This window comes from Ovis aries, chromosome 1 (genome assembly GCF_016772045.2).
Source record: "Ovis aries strain OAR_USU_Benz2616 breed Rambouillet chromosome 1, ARS-UI_Ramb_v3.0, whole genome shotgun sequence".
Taxonomy (NCBI): Eukaryota; Metazoa; Chordata; class Mammalia; order Artiodactyla; family Bovidae; genus Ovis; species Ovis aries.
The window spans coordinates 95,513,623-95,530,594 of NC_056054.1; the positions used below are offsets into that span (position 1 = coordinate 95,513,623).

General features: G+C 37.8%; 1 protein-coding gene across 4 annotated transcripts in view; it reads right to left on the reverse strand.

Moving 5' to 3' along the window:
- SPAG17 (sperm associated antigen 17) overlaps positions 1 to 16,972 on the reverse strand; it is a 259,499-nt gene that overhangs the window by 111,708 nt on the left and 130,819 nt on the right. For all 4 annotated transcript variants that reach the window (XM_060401722.1, XM_060401717.1, XM_004002384.5 and 1 more), the window contains 2 exons: positions 5,868 to 6,049; positions 4,211 to 4,308 (listed from right to left, as the gene is read on the reverse strand). In XM_060401722.1, coding sequence (XP_060257705.1) covers positions 4,211 to 4,308; positions 5,868 to 6,049 — 280 coding nt within the window. The remainder of the gene's footprint in view (positions 1 to 4,210; positions 4,309 to 5,867; positions 6,050 to 16,972) is intronic.

The window sequence follows — 16,972 nt, forward strand, 5'->3', positions numbered from 1 at the left end:
TAGGATGGAACAAAAACATACATATTTTAACTCTTTCCTCTTTCCTCTTCCAGAGATACTTAAGCAATTATGGCATATGTGGTTTTGTAGGATAAGGATTAAACTTTAGGAAATGCTGAAGGGAAGTTTGTTTTAGAAATGCAAAGGCTATTCATACTGTTAAATCAATCTCCATAATTCAATGTATCTCCTAAATAAAGGAAAAAGCCCCAAGAGATATTAGTTTCAATACCAACAGGTACTTTAAAATTTAGTATAAGCAGCAAACATATATTTTGCCATGTAATTTATCTTTACCATTAATACCAAGAAGCCTGGGAGGCTCTCCAATATCAACCAACAACATTTTGAGGGTAACTGAACACTGATGGAGATTGGTGGGATGGGGAAATCAACTCCTGCCTACCCAGTGTATAAGCTTACAACAAAGCTAATGTAATTAAAATAGTGTGGTACTTGTATAGGAATAAATAAGTGGGTGACTGAAACAGCATTCAGCATTAAAAAATGGCTTAAAATACCTTCACATTGGGGTTAGATTTTCAGCATATGAATTTCAAAGGACACAAACACTAAACACTCCAGTGTTCAGAAGAGCTTAGAATATGTCTTTTATCATTTTATAGGGATTTTAAAATATAGGTTTTAAAAATGGGTACCTAATATGTGACATATCAACATTTCAATTTAGTTTAAGAGGTGGGGATTAATATTACATTTAATCAAATAGTACTAGTAAAATGACAGTCCATCTGGGCAAAGAAAAATTAAGACACATTACACTACAAAAATGTATTTCAGATAATTTCTAATGATCTCTGAATATGAAAAGCATATCTATGAAAATATTCTAACAGAGTGCATGAAAATGAACATAAACTCAGGGTAGAATCAACCTGATGGAATCAAAAGCAAAGAAGTCCTAAAAACATTATAAAAAATGACAGATATTTTAAAAACTTTTTTTTTTTTTTGGATAAGCTATAGCATACATTAAAGTGACTTAGCAGCAGCAGCAACAGTAGCATACAGTCAAAAAGAGCACAAATCCTAAGTGAACATCTAAGTGAATTACCACCAAGTAAGCACAAAAGAATGCTCAAACTGCCACTCAATTGCACTCATCTCACATGCTAGTAAAGTAATGCTCAAAATTCTCCAAGCCAGGCTTCAGCAATACGTGAACTGTGAACTCCCTTATGTTCAAGCTGGTTTTAGAAAAGGCAGAGGAACCAGAGATCAAATTGCCAACATCCACTGGATCATGGAAAAAGCAAGAGAGTTCCAGAAAAACATCTATTTCTGCTTTATTGACTATGCCAAAGCCTTTGACTGTGTGGATCACAATAAACTGTGGAAAATTCTGAAGGAGATGGGAATACCAGACCACCTAACCTGCCTCTTGAGAAATCTGTATGCAGGTCAGGAAGCAACAGTTAGAACAGGACATCGAACAACAAACTGGTTCCAAATAGGAAAAGGAGTACGTCAAGGCTGAATATTGTCACCCTGCTTATTTAACTTCTAGGTAGAGTACATCATGAGAAACGCTGGGTTGGAAGAAACACAGGCTGGAATCAAGATTGCTGGGAGAAATATCAATAACCTCAGATATGCAGATGACACCATCCTTATGGCACAAAGTGAAGAGGAGCTAAAAAGCCTCTTGATGAAAGTGAAAGAGGAGAGTGAAAAAGTTGGCTTAAAGCTCAACGTTCAGAAAACGAAGATCATGGCATCTGGTCCCATCACTTCATGGGAAATAGATGGGAAACAGTAGAAACAGTGTCAGACTTTATTTTTTTGGGCTTCAAAATCACTGCAGATGGTGATTGCAGCCATGAAATTAAAAGACGCTTACTCCTTGGAAGAAAAGTTATGACCAATCTAGATAGCATATTCAAAAGTAGAGACATTACTTTGCCAACCAAGGTCCGTCTAGTCAAGGCTGTGGTTTTTCCTGTGGTCATGTATGGATGTGAGAGTTGGACTGTGAAGAAGGCTGAGCGTCGAAGAATAGATGCTTTTGAACTGTGGTGTTGGAGAAGACTCTTGAGAGTCCCTTGGACTGCAAGGAGATCCAACCAGTCCATTTTGAAGGAGATCAACCCTGGGATTTCTTTGGAAGGAATGATGTTAAAGCTGAAACTCCAGTACTTTGGCCACCTCATGCGAAGAGTTGACTCATTGGAAAAGACTCTGATGCTGGGAGGGACTGGGGGCAGGAGGAGAAGGGGATGACAGAGGATGAGATGGCTGGATGGCATCACAGACTCGATGGACGTAAGTCTGAGTGAACTCCGGGAGATGGTGATGGACAGGGAGGCCTGGCATGCTGCGATTCATGGGGTCGCAAAGAGTCGGACACGACTGAGTGACTGAACTGAACTGAACTGAAGCACTACTGTGGGCTTCCCTGATGGCTTAGCAGGTAAAGAATCTGCCTGCAATGCAGGAGAAGATGCAGGTTTGATCCCTGGGTCAGAAAGATCCCCTGGAGGATGAAAATGGCAACCAAGTCCAGTATTTTTGCCTGAAAAATTCCAGGGTCAGAGGAGCCTGGCAGGGTACAGTCCATGGGGTCATAAAGAGTCAGACGTGACAGAGCGACTGATGCATGTATGTAAGCACTCCTGTAAAAGAACCACCAGGTCAAGAAATAGATGATCTCTAACTCCCCAGAAGCCCCCTTCATTCTCCTCAACTACTACCCATTTGGACTGCCCCAAAGGCAACCAGCATCTTAGTTTTTAATATATTAGTTTTTTAGCTTTGCCATTTAAAATTTTCTATAAATGAAATCTTATATAATGTATCAATATATAGTCTTTTAGCTTTCTCTTCTTTTTCTTAATATGTTTGTGAGATTCATACATATTTCTGTAAGCTAGAGGCCATTTCCTGGAGAAGGCAATGGCACCCTACTCCAGTACTCTTTCCTGGAAAATCCCATGGACGGAGGAGCCTGGTGGGCTGCAGTCCATGGGGTCGCTAAGAGTCAGACGTGACTGAGCAACTTTACTTTCACTTTTCACTTTCATGCATTGGAGAAGGAAATGGCAACCCACTCCAGTGTTCTTGCCTGGAGAATCCCAGGGCTGGGGGAGCCTGATGGGCTGCCGTCTATGGGGTCGCACAGAGTCGGACACGACTGAAACGACTTAGCAGCAGCAGAGGCCATTTCCAGAGCTGCACAGTATTTCATCACATGAGTAAACCATTCTAGACTTTCTATTGATGGATATTTGAATTGTTTTGAGTTTGGGAGAGTTAAAAACAACACTGCAAGAACAACTTTGTCCGTATGTCTTGGTGCACCCGTGCATGCATATCAGGTATACAATTAGGAGTGACATTATTAGGTTAAAGAGAAATCGTATGTCTGACTTTAGTAGTTATGCCCATTTTCCAAAGTGAAAGTACCAACTTATACTTCAGCAGTATAGGAGAATTTGCTTTACTTCACATCCTTGCCAAAATCTGGCAGTGTCTTCTAAATTTTGGCCAAAAATGATTGATTTGACTATATAAAAGTTGAGTGTTTCTGTATATTTTAAACATTAGCATTTATTAATAAGGAAATTGTTTTATAAATTAAGGTACATCCAAATGATAGACTAATATAATGCTATGAAGACAAGTTAGATCTCTCGATACTGTCTGGAAGTGATATTCAGGATGTATTGATAAGAGAAAAAAGTATGTGGCAGAGTTGAAATATATATATATACATATATACATATATATATATATGTATATATATATATCTCAAACCTAAACCAAAACCAAACATGAAAACTTTCTTTACATTTGTGCATGCATGCTTGTATGAGCATAGGGCAAATCAAACTTTTACTATTTCTGATTTCAGGAGCTTAGGCCAGCCAGGTTAAGTTTTCTTGTAAAGCAGGTATTACTTTTGTAACAAAAAATCCCAATAAAAATGCAAACAAAAACAAACCGCTGCCACAGAAGCAGCAAGTATACCAACTATGAACAAGGGGCACTGCTCTGGGTTTTGGCAGAGTTCCCTAAAGGTTTATCATCTGGTGGAGGAATGAGCTTGGTGGAGAGACTGTTATTTCATTGAAGATGCAATTATCTGAGAGTTTAGCAAAAGACCATTTCCTGTGATACTACACAAATGCTCTAGCACAAAATAATTTTGCACCTGTAATTTATCAGTGTCATTTGTCTTTCTTTGGATTACCTTGAGAGAGCCTTCTAAAATAAAATTAATCTTTTCCTTCTCTTTTTCTTTGTCTTTTTCTTGATCTGATATTTCTGTTTTGCTCATTCCTTTGTTACCTATAACCAGAGAAAATTAAACTTCTTGGTAAAACTCTCTAATTTTCATAGAAGGACCAAACATCTGAGTTGTAGGAGATCCCTATTCACTCATACCTGAATTCTTTTTTTTTTTTTGGTCATCTCTAGAGTGGACATCTGAAGTAGAAATGAACTCTTTTAGGGATGAACAACTCACCGTCAGTGGAGGCAGTGCATTCCATTCTCAATGTGTTGAGATTCGGAAGCTTTTATTGAGGTGGACTTTTACTAGAGTTTTAATCTAATTAATCCTAATTTAACCCCTTAAAACCACACAGGACAAATTTATCTTTTCTTTCCATACTGAAGCCTTCCTCTTGCCATTACAGTTATTTTGTGGTGAAGATTTATATCTGTCCTGACTTGAGAGGCCTCAAACAGAATGTAATACCTACCAGGTGCATTCCAACTCTGATTTCAAATAGATCATTTTCTGACTTTGGTCCACAGACACCCAGATAATTATTGAGCTTTCAGTTCTGCTCAGAAGCAGAATAAAGAAAAGGCAGTCAACCCACAATCCTTGGTACTAGCAGATAAGCATGACCTGGATATAACTGTAAGGGCGGCCCTACCTGTCTTATACAGTCCCATCGAGTATTCTAATTACTTGGTGCTGTCCTGTGCTGCCCCACCTGGAGGAAGGCTGAAGTGATGGACAGATTATGGAACCATTTTGGTGAAAGGTGAATCGTTGACTTGGTTTGCCAAGTTTTATCTTAGAATCAAGCCAAGCACTAATTCCTCTGGTACTTTATAGAGGTTGTAAAAACTTAGGAAATTATATAGTTTTGCTTATTTATAGGAAATCACTCTCAACTTAGTTACCAGAAATAATGAATAGTAATTACACAGAGTTCATTCCCTTTGTCCGAACCCAGTAAAATATCTTTATTTTCCAGATGAATTACATTAACATTTCATTCATTGATCAAGTATCCTTTATCTTTTTGTCACCTTCTTCTCTCTGCTTGCAGCATCAACACCATGAAAATAAACAACAAAAACAAAAATGTATATTGATGCAACATCCCATCTAATCCATGTCACAGGCCCCCAGTAATTCATTTTCCCTTCATTTGTTATTCTAATCCCCCCAGTTAGGCTCAGGACCCTTTTGTTTACTCTTATAAGGAAGGTCTTGTTTTATTCTCACTTTGGCAACCATAATTATTCTTACAGAGACATACTGTCTCTGAATTTACCTCATACATTGCCAACAAACCTTAGATAGCGAACCTATCAAGCCCACCAAAATAAAGACATTTGGCATTTCCCTAACATCACATTTAATCTGAACAGACTGAATCTTTCAAATCCGGCAGGAAGTGGGGTCAATATAAGACAAGTATCAAGTCAATATAACACAAATATTCTCATCATATTTAGAAAGCAGCTATTCTATTTTATAGGGAAAGTGAAGAGTCACAGAAATGTTGTGGACAACTCTTTAATCCTGAAATAGTTACAGACTTGATTTAATTAGTAAACAGCAGAATGTCTTGGGACTTTATATATAAGTTAAATTGGTCACTTACTTTTAGATTTCTTAATAGAATAAATTTTGCTAGTAGAAGAAACTTTGGTAGCAACAGAAGATTTTATTTCCAGCTCATACTTAGTTTTATTGATTTCATCAGACATTTTAGTTTCCTGATATATAGCTTCTTCTTTTATGATCCAATCTTGAATGGATTTTGCAACAAGTTCCAAATAATTTCTAAAAAAGGAAAAGATCAGCAGGTGACAACTGAGTTAATAGGCAGCTCACATGGTAAACAATTTGACTGCAATTCAGGAGACCCAGTTTCAATCCCTGGGTCGGGAAGATCCTCTGGAAAAGGGAATGGCGATCCACTCCTGTATTCTTGCCTGGAGAATCCCACTGACAGAGAAGCCTGGTGGGCTACAGTCCATGGGGTCACACAGAGTCAGACATGACTGAACAACTGACACTTCACTTCAAAGTCAACAAGTGCATAAGATACTGATTGTGCAAATGAACTTTTCAAAAATTAACTGATTCTAAACTGCCCATGTAACAAACATAATATAGAGATCTATGGTAGAATATATTTTGTACAAAGTAGTCATTTATAAATATTCAATGAATAAGAAAAATCTTCAACTTCCTTCATGATTAAAGACCTACAAAATTAAAAATTAGATATTTCCCTCCAAATCAAAGATTAATGCTTGATAATACCAAAAGTTAATGACAATCTGGAGAAACAGTCATTCTTAGCACTGTTAATTGCAGAGTAATATGGTAAAATGTCTTTATAGGGCAATTTTATAGCACAATAGGTACCATCTGAATTGACCACCAGCTAACTGACTCACTGGATTAGTTGAAACACTGTAGTCTTGCTATAAACTTATCAGGCTTGGGAATACCCTCATCCTAAATTCTACACCCTAAGCTGCTTGTGCATTTATGTATATGTCAGCATCTTACTGACCAGGAAAAGATCAGTTTTCATTCCAATCCCAAAGAGAGGCAATGCCAAAGAATGCTCAATCTACCGCACAACTGCACTCATCTCACATGCTAGCAAAGTAATGCTCAAAATTCTCCAAGCCAGGCTTCATCAGTACGTGAACCATGAACTTCCAGATGTTCAAGCTGGATTTAGAAAAGGCAGAGGAACCAGAGATCAAATTGCTAACATCCACTGGATCATTGAAAAAGCAAGAGAATTCCAGAAAAACATCTACTTCTGCTTTATTAACTATGCCAAAACCTTTGACTGTGTGGATCACAGCAAACTGTATAAAATTCTGAAAGAGATGGGAATACCAGACCACCTGACTTGCCTCCTGAGAAATCTGTATGCAGGTCAAGAAGCAACAGTTAAAACAGAACATGGAAAAACAGACTGGTTCCAAATCAGGAAAGGCATATGTCAAGGCTGTATATTGTCATCCTGCTTATTTAACTTATATGCAGAGTACATCATACGAAATGCCAGGCTGTATGAAGCACAAGCTGGAATGAAGATTGCCAGGAGAAATATTAATAACCACAGATATTCAGATGACACCACACTTATGGCAGAAAGTGAAGAGAAACTGAAGAGCCTCTTTATGAAAGTGAAAGGGGAGAGTGAAACAGTTGGCTTAAAATTCAACATTCAGAAAGCTATGATCATGGCATCCGGTCCCATCATTTCATGGGAAATAGATGGAGAAACAATGGAAACAGTGACAGACTTTATCTTTTTGGGCTCCAAAATCACTGCAGATGGTGACTGCAGCCATGAAATTAAAAGACACTTGCTCCTTGGAAGAAAAGTTATGACCAACCTAGACAGCATACTAAAAAGCAGAGACATTACTTTGCCAACAAAGGTCCATATAGTCAAAGCTATGGTTTTTCCAGTAGTCATGTATGGATTATATGGATTACATTATGGAGAGTTGGATTATAAGGATTTCTGAGCGCTGAAGAACTGATGCTTTTGAACTGTGGTGTTGGAGAAGACTCTTGAGAGTCCCTTGGACAGCAAGGAGATCTAACCAGTCAAACCTAAAGGAAATCAGTCCTGAATATTCATTGGAAGGACAGATGCTGAAGCTGAAACTCCAATACTTTGGCCACCTCATGGGAAGAAGTAACTCATTTGAAAAGACCTGATGCTGAGAAAGATTGAAGGAGGGAGGAGAAGGGGACAACAGAGGATGAGATGGTTGGATGGCATCACCAACTCAATGGACGTAAGTTTGAGTAAACCCTGGGAGTTGGTGATGGACAGGGAAGCCTGGCGTGCTGCATTCCATGGGGTTGCAAAGAGTTGGACACGACTGAGTGACTGAGCTGAACTGATAGCATCTTACTGCTTACTGGGATTTAGTAATGTTATTATTTTCAGTTGCCCAGTCGTGTCCAACTCTTTGCAACCCCAAGGACTGCAGTAGGCCAGGTCTCCCTGTCCCTCACCATCTTCCAGAGCTTGCTCAAACTCAAGTCCATTGAGTTGGTGATGCCATCCTACCATCTCGTCCTGTGTCCCCTTCTCCTCCCGCTTCAATCTTTGCCAGCACCAGGTGTTTTCTAATGAGTCAATTCTGTGCATCAGGTGGCCAAAGTATTAGAATTTCAGCTTCTACGTCAGTCCTTCCAGTGAATATTCAGGACTGATTTCCTTTAGGACTGACTGGCTTAATCTTGCAGTTCAAGGGACTCTCAAGAGTCCTCTCCAACACCACAGTTCAAAAGCATCAATTCTTCAGCATTCAGCTTTCTTCATGGTCCAACTCTCCATCCATACATGTCTACTGGAAAAAACCATAGCTTTGACTATATGTACTTTTGTCAGCAAAGTAATGTCTTTGCTTTTTAATATGCAGTCTAGGTTGGTCATAGACTTCCCTGGTTGCTCAGATGGTAAAGAGTCTGCCTACAATGTGGGAGACCCAGATTTGATCCCTGGATTGGGAAGATCCACTGGAGAAGGAAAATGGCAACCCACTCTAGTACTCTTGCCTGGAAAATCCCATGGACAGAGGAGCCTGGTAGGCTACAGACCACAGCCTTGCAAAGAGTCAGACATGACTGAGCAACTTCATTTCACTTCACTTTCTTCCAAGAGGCAAGCATCTTTTAATTTCATGGCTGCAGTCACCATCTGCAGTGACTTTGGAGCCCAAGAAAATAAAGTCTGTCACTGTTTCCACTGTTTCCCCACTGATATGCCATGCAGTGATGGGACTGGATGCCATGATCTTAGTTTTTTGAATGTTGAGTTTTAAACCAGCTTTTTTTTACTCTCCTCTTTCACTTTCATCAAGAGGCTCTTCAGTTCCTCTTCTGTTTCTGCCATAAGGGTGGTGTCATATGCATATGTGAGGCTATTTATATTTCTCCTGGCAATCTTGATTCCAGCTTGTGCTTCATCCAGCCTGGCATTTCGTATGATGTACTCTGCATATAAGTTAAATAAGCAGAATGACAATATACAGCCTGGATGTACTCCTTTCCCAATTTGGAACCAGTCTGTTTTTCCATGTTCTGTTTTAACTGTTGCTTCTTGACTTGCATACAGATTTCTCAGGAGGCAAGTCAGGTGGTCTGGTATTCCCATCTCTTTAAGAATTTTCCACCATTTGTTGTGATCCACACAAAGGTTTGGCATAGTCAAGAAAGCAGAAATAAATGTTTTGCTGTAATTCTCTTGCTTTTTCTATGATCCAACAGACATCGGCAATTCGATTTCTGGTTTCTCTGCCTTTTCTAAATCCAGCTTGAACATCTGGAAGTTCTCAGTTCACATACCGTTGAATCCTTGCTTGGAGAATTTTGAGGATTACTTTGGTAATGTGTGAGATGAGTCAAATTGTGTGGTAGTTTGAACATTCTTTGGCATTACCTTTCTTTGGGATTGGAATGAAAACAGACCTTTTCCACTTCTGTGGAAAATTTGGAGTTGTCCAAATTTGCGGGTATAATGAGTGCAGCACTTTAACAGCATCATCTTTTATGACTTGAAATATTTAAGCTGGAATTTCATCACTGCCGCTAGCTTTGTCCAAGTAGTGATGCTTCTTAAGGCCCACTTGACTTTGCATTCCAGGATGTCTGGCTTTAGGTGAGTGATCATATCATTGTGGTTATCTGGGTCATCTTTTTTGTATAGTTCTTCTGTGTTTTCTTGCCACCTCTTCCTAATATCCTCTGCTTTTGTTAGGTCCATACCATTTCTGTCCTTTTATTGTGCCCATCTTTGAATTAAATGCTCCCTTGGTATCTCTAATTTTCTTGAGGAGATTGCTAGTCTTTCTCATTCTATTGTTTTCCTCTATTTCTTTACATTAATCCAAGGAAGGCTTTATCTCTCCTTGCTATTCTTTGGAACTCTGCATTCAAGTGGGTATAATCTTTCCTTTTCTCCTTTGCCTTCTGATTCTCTTCTTTTCTCAGCTATTTGTAAGGGCTCCTCAGACAACCATTTTGGCTTTCTTTTTCTTGTGGATGGTTTTTGATCACCACCTCCTCTACAATGTCACAAACCTCCATCCATAGGTCTTCAGACACACTGTCAGATTTAATTCCTCGAATCTACATGTCACTTCTACTGTATAATCATAAGGGATTTGATTTAGGTCATTCCTGAATGGTCTAGTGGTTTTTCCCTACATTTTTCAATGTAAGTCTGAATTTGGCAATAAAGAGTTCATGATCTGAGCCACAGTCAGCTCCCAGTCTTGTTTTTGCTGACTGTATAGAGCTTCTCTATCTTCAGCTGTACAAAAATATAGTCCATCTGATTTTGCTATTGACTATCTGGTGATGTCTATGTGTAGAGTCTTCTCTTGTGTTGTGTGAAGAGGATATTTGCTATGACCAGTGTGTTTTCTTTTCAAAACCCTGTTAGCCTTTGCCCTGCTTCATTTTTGTACTCCAAGGCCAAACTTGCCTATTACTACAGGTATCTCTTGAATTCCTACTTGGCCTGTCAGTTGGTGGTAAGTCTACACTTGTCAACATGTCGAGTTGAACAAGTCAAATACCCTGAAGTTATCTTGACTACTCTTGTTTCTCAAGTTCTTCTTCCAACTGTCAGGAAATCCAAATGATTTTTTAAAACATATTTAAATATATTCAAAATCCTATCACTTCTTATTCTGCTTACTGCCGAATCCTGGTCTAAGTCACTATGATCTTTTGCTAGGATTGTTGCCATAATCTTCCAACAAGTCTCCTTGTTCCTATCCTCGAGTCCCTGTAGTCTATTCCTAACAGAGCAACTAGAAAGATCCTTTTAATCCTTAAATCAGATTATGCTCTTTGATTCTTAGAAACTTGTAATAAACCGGCATTTTAAACAAAACCCACTAAGAATAATAACTGCAATGGACTGAAACACATCAAATATGTCTAAATCCATGCATCCATAATGATGCTAGAAAAACTAATTAGTTCCATTTGCATGGTGCTTGGCACTTAAATCATTATTTCGATAACTGGCAAATAAAGGGAATAAATTACACATTAAAAAAAAAATAAACAAAACCCAGAACGCTTACTGTTGATCTGTGATGACGGAACACAGATATGTATATTTCGAATGAAATGACAAAATAAGAAGCATTTCAGCACACAGTGATTCAAGAAGTTTGCCACCCAGGGATACTTTCTGAAAGAATTACGCAAAAATGTATTCCAGAGCTTAAAAGAAAAGTTGAAGAAAGACAACATGGGATATAAGTAAGAGTTGAGAAAGAATAAAATTAATAGTTAAATGTAAGTAATTATTTATATTCAGTTCTATTACTTGTTATCAAAAATATTACTTTATGATTAGAAATAATATTTATAGACAATTTCTAAACGGGAGGTAGGAGATGCACTGGGAGTATGTGAATGTACGTTAAAGATTTTAACATTTTCTGGGAAATGATATTAATATTCATTAACCCTATCTATTATATAAAAGTATTTAAATGTGATTTAAAAGGATAAGTGTAACTTCTAGAAAAATATAAGTAGAATTTATGACTTTAAAAAAATCACATGCTAAGAATGAATTAAATTGAGTCTAACAAAGGAAGAAAGGGATTAATCTTGAAGTAAAAACATGGGTTGTATAAATTTAATGGTAAGAATGAGGCCAAACATATTACAAATAAAGTAAAAGTGAATAGATTAAGTTATTTAAAATGTAAAAGAATTAACATTGTTATTATTATTAGAATATTTTAAATGATAGAAGATCTCAGAGTGGCTAAAAAACTCAAGTTGATATTTAAAAGAGGTGTACCTAAACCAGAAACAAACTCAAAGACTTAGAGAATGAATTTATGGTTGCCTGGGGGAAAGATGGGGGGAGGGGACAATTAGGGATTTTGAGATGGACTTGTACTATTTGGACTTGTACTACTTGGACTTGCTATATTTAAAATGGATAACCAACAAGGACCTATGGTATAGCACATAGAACAATGCTCAGTGTTACGTGGCAGCCTGAATGGGAGGAGAGCTTGAGGGAGAATGCTGCTGCTGCTAAGTTGCTTCAGTTGTGTCCGACTCTGTGCGACCCCATAGACAGCAGCCCACCAGGCTCCCCCATCCCTGGGATCCTCCAGGCAAGAACACAAGTGGGTTGCCATTTCCTTCTCCAATGCATGAAAGTGAAAAGTGAAAGTGAAGTTGCTCAGCCGTGTCCAACTCTTAGCGACCCATGGACTGCAGCCCACCAGGCTCCTCCATCCATGGGATTTTCCAGGCAAGAGTACTGCAGTGGGGTGCCATTGCCTTCTCTGGGAGGGATAACGGATACATGTATATGTATGGCTGAGTCACTTCACTGTTCATCTGAAACTATCACAACATTGTCAAGTGGCTATATCCCAGGAGAAAATAAAAAGTTTAAATTAAAAAAAAAGATATATCTAAAAATCCAATTCAAGCAGAAGAATATAAAAATGGCAGAAGTCTAGGTCCTTAATTTTTGTGAGTAGTTGCACTATCCCTGAGACAATGCCCAACTACAGATATTTTTTTGCTATAGGAGAAAAATAATTCCCTTACTAGTTTAACCATTATAATCAATTTTCCATGAATATAGTGAAACATCATTCCTAGTTGACATGCAAAATGACTGAGAACATTACATCACTAAATTATTAACATAAAAGAATTTCCAATAATATTAGTATCAAATATGGTTAAATTCAAGGTGAAAAGCATTAAAGGGAACATAGAGAGACTTGTTATCATGTTGATAAGTTACAATCCTTTAAGAAGGATGTATCTAAAAATAGAAATTCAAAAATAACTTTATGCATATATATATACACATACAGTACCAATGCAGAACTAACAGGAAGAAGAAACAGAGCTATAATCATAAAGACAGACATTAATCCATCTCTCTCAGAAATGGATGTTTATTTGGGGAATACTGATTAATTTTATTTTAATAGACTGGAAAATCTAGATGTCATGCATGGTTCCTTAAGAAAATAAAAATCTCTAAAAGTAATTGAAGAAGAAATAGAAAAGCTGAATAGAGAATTAACTTCAGAAGAACTGACAAGGTTGTAGATTAATCTATTCTTCATCCTTCTGGCCTACTATCTCTCCCACTGGGCCCTGCTACCCAGCCCCTTGGAATCCACTAACTCTAAATGGTTTTCCATGTGAAGTATTCTTACTCTCCATAAAGCCAGGTACATACTGTGGAAGCTCCTGTATGTGTAAGCAAAGGGTCTTGGAAAATGACTTTGTAGTCTAACTTCTAACAGTATTGTTTTTTCTACAGAGTTAAGATAAAAGGTGGAGTAGTTTGACTGCCTTATGTGCTGTGAATCCTCAGAACTGTGGGCTCGCACCTTAATGAGACAAATGGGAGTGGAGTGTAGGCTGTGGCTTCTCAGGTGAAGGGGGCAACACAGGACCTTGATGCTTATTTCAGCAGGTACATGCAACCAGTGTGGGGGAGGGAAGCAAAAGAAGTGGTGCCTTGGGGTAGCTGCTGAGCCCCCTGATGAGATGAAGATGGGGTCATGCTGTATCTCCTGCACTGGGTTCTTGCAGAAAGCTAAGTAAACACAGAATTGGATTAAATTCTACTTACCATGTGATTCTGGTTGTTACCTTGAATCCACAATTATCTTGAAGAATCAGATCATAAAAAATACACATAATTGTCAGTGTTATCCATAAGGTTAGTGTAACACCAATATAATCTCTAAGGATATATTTTACACACTTGGGAGAATAATATAAACATCACTGGAGAAGTAAATTATATAACATGTCATAAAATAGGTTACTGAAAGAGAAAAATTGCAAATAAAATGTATCTATTTTATTAAGTTATAAAATGTATGTAAAGATCAATATGTTGGGTTTTATTATTTAATTTGTAATATCTGAAGCCAAATATATCTAACATTTTCACTTGGGAGGGGAATGGAAAAAGAACGATTTTCTTTGGTCAAAGTGTGGGTGTAAATAACAAACCCTAAGTTTTGCTTTTTTGGGTATTCTAGTTTTTGTTTCTGTTGTCAATGGTATTTTTTCCTTTTTTAAACATCACATTTTCTAACAGTTTCTTGTAGTGCAAAAAAAATGCAGTTAGAGGATATGCTGCTGTTGTTATCCAGCTGCTAAGCTGTGTCCAACTCTTTGTGACCCCATGGACTGGCATGGGGTCATGCCGCAGCATGCCAGATTCCTCTGTCCCCCACTATCTCCCAGAGTTTGCTCAAATTCATGTCCGTTGAGTCCGTAATGCCATCCAACCATCTCATCCTCTGCTGCTCCCTTCTCCTTTGCCTTTAATCTTTCCCAGTATCAGGGTCTTTTCTAAGGAATTGGCTATTTGCATCAGGAGACCAAAGTGTTGGAGCTTCAGCATCAGGGTTGCTGAATGAATATTCAGGGCTGATCTTCAGGTAATTTCTCCCATTAATTCACATTTTTAGATAGATTGTTTGGGATTTTCCTGTGTTGTTAATAACCTCAGCTGCCAATAATGACAGTTTCCTTTTGGATTCCTATACTTTAAAGATACTTTTAGTAATTTTTCTGATTTAGATCTTCATTAAATGTTGCTTAGAACTGGTCATGGTAGTTACCTCTATTTTGTTTCTAATTTTATAAAGCATGCTTGTAACATTTCTTATTAAGAATGATGTTTACATCTTAATAACTTTAAACGGATTCAGAAGACAATGGGATCATTTTCTTCAAAGTGCTGAGAATTTACATGTCAATCAAGAACTATATCCTGAGCAAAATTATCTTTCATGAACAGGGCTAAAATGAAGATATTTGCAATAAACAAAACTGAATTTACTACCAAAGATCCTCACTATATGAACTTTTAAATCTCTTTTCTTAGGAAGAAGGGAAAATAAAATAGTAAGCATATATTAATTTATAAACACTGGATATGAAAGCAATAATGTTATTATATTGTGGGGTAAAAACATTAAGATAGAATTAAAGTGTTCTACAATAATAGAAAATGTGGAATGGGGATAAGAAATTAAAACACTCTATCATGCTTATATTATTTGGTAGGAAGGTAAAGGCACGGTCTTCTGCAGGAGATGAAAGCAGTCGATCCTAAAGGAAATCAATCCTGAATATTCATTTCAAGGACTGATGTTGAAACTCCAGTACTTGGCCACTTGATGTGAAGACCCAACTCTTTGGAAAAGACCCCGATGCTGGGAAAGATCAAAGACAAAAGGCGAAGGGGGCAGCAGAGGATGAGATGGTTAGACAGCATCACTGACTCAATGGACATGAATTTGAGCAAACTCCAGGAGACACTGAAGGACACAGAAGCTTAGCATGCTGCAATCCATGGGATCACAGTCAGACATGACAGAGTGAGTGAGCAACATAACAAAGGTGCTGATGACTTTGTAAATTTAAAAGTGTATATCACAATTTCTGAAGGATGAGTTGAGATATAGTATACAACTGTCATTCTGGTAGTAGTAATAAAAATGAAATTAATTCAAACCAAATAAGGAGAAATAAAGAAACAGAAAAAAAGGGCAAATAAAAGGACAAAATTAAATGGTTGAAATTAATCCAAATATATGAACTAGGTACTCAAGAGGTAAATATTGTCAGATGAATTTTTAAAATTCGGCTATATATATATTTTGCAAGAGGTAAATGGATAGAAAAGGATAGACAAGATAAAATATAAAAGAGGCTTGTAAAGTTTATCACTCTCAGACAAGATATGTATGATAAAGCCTGTACAGATATATCACTATTGGACAATATAACCATGAAAGCAAAGAGCAATCCTAAAGACATTGCATATTGCTAAAAGCTTAATCAGGGAAACAACTCAATTCTTGTTTTGCTTATTAACATAATCTTAACATCAGTTCAGTTCAGTCAGTTAGTCATGTCCGACTCTTTGAGACCCCAGGCTTCCCTGTCCATCACCAACTCCCAGAGCTTGCTCAAACTCATGTACAAGTCGGTGATGCCATCCAACCATCTCATCTGTCGTCCCCTTCTCCTCCTGCCTTCAATCTCTCTCAGCATCAGGGTCTTTTCTAAGGAGTCAGTTCTTCGCATCAGATGGCCAAAGTATTGGAATTTCAGCTTCAGCATCTGTCCTTCCAATGAATATTCAGGACTGATTTCCTTTAGGTTTGACTGGTTGGATCTTCTTGCAGTCCACGGTACTCTCAAGAGTCTTCTCCAACACCACAGTTCAAAAGCATCAGTTCTTCAGTGCTCAGAAATCCTTATAGTCCAACTCTCACATCTGTACATGACTACTGGAAAAACCATAGCTTTGACTAGATGGACCTTTGTCGGCAAAGTAATGTCTCTGCTCTTTAATATACTGTCTAGGTTAGTCATAGTTTTTCTTCCAATGAGCAAGTGTCTTTTAATTTCATGGCTGTAGTCACCATCTGCAGTGAATTCGGAGCCCAAGAAAATAAAGTTTGTCACCATTTCCCTTGTTTCCCCATCTATGTGCCATGAAGTGGTAGGACTGGATGCCATGATCTTAGTTTTTTGAACGTTAAGTTTTAAGCCAACCTGTTCACTGTCCTCTTTCACTTTCATCAAGAGGATCTTTAGTTCTTCACTTTCTGCCATAAGGGTGGTGTCATCATAAGGGTGCTGTCAATCTTAACATGCATGAAGTCA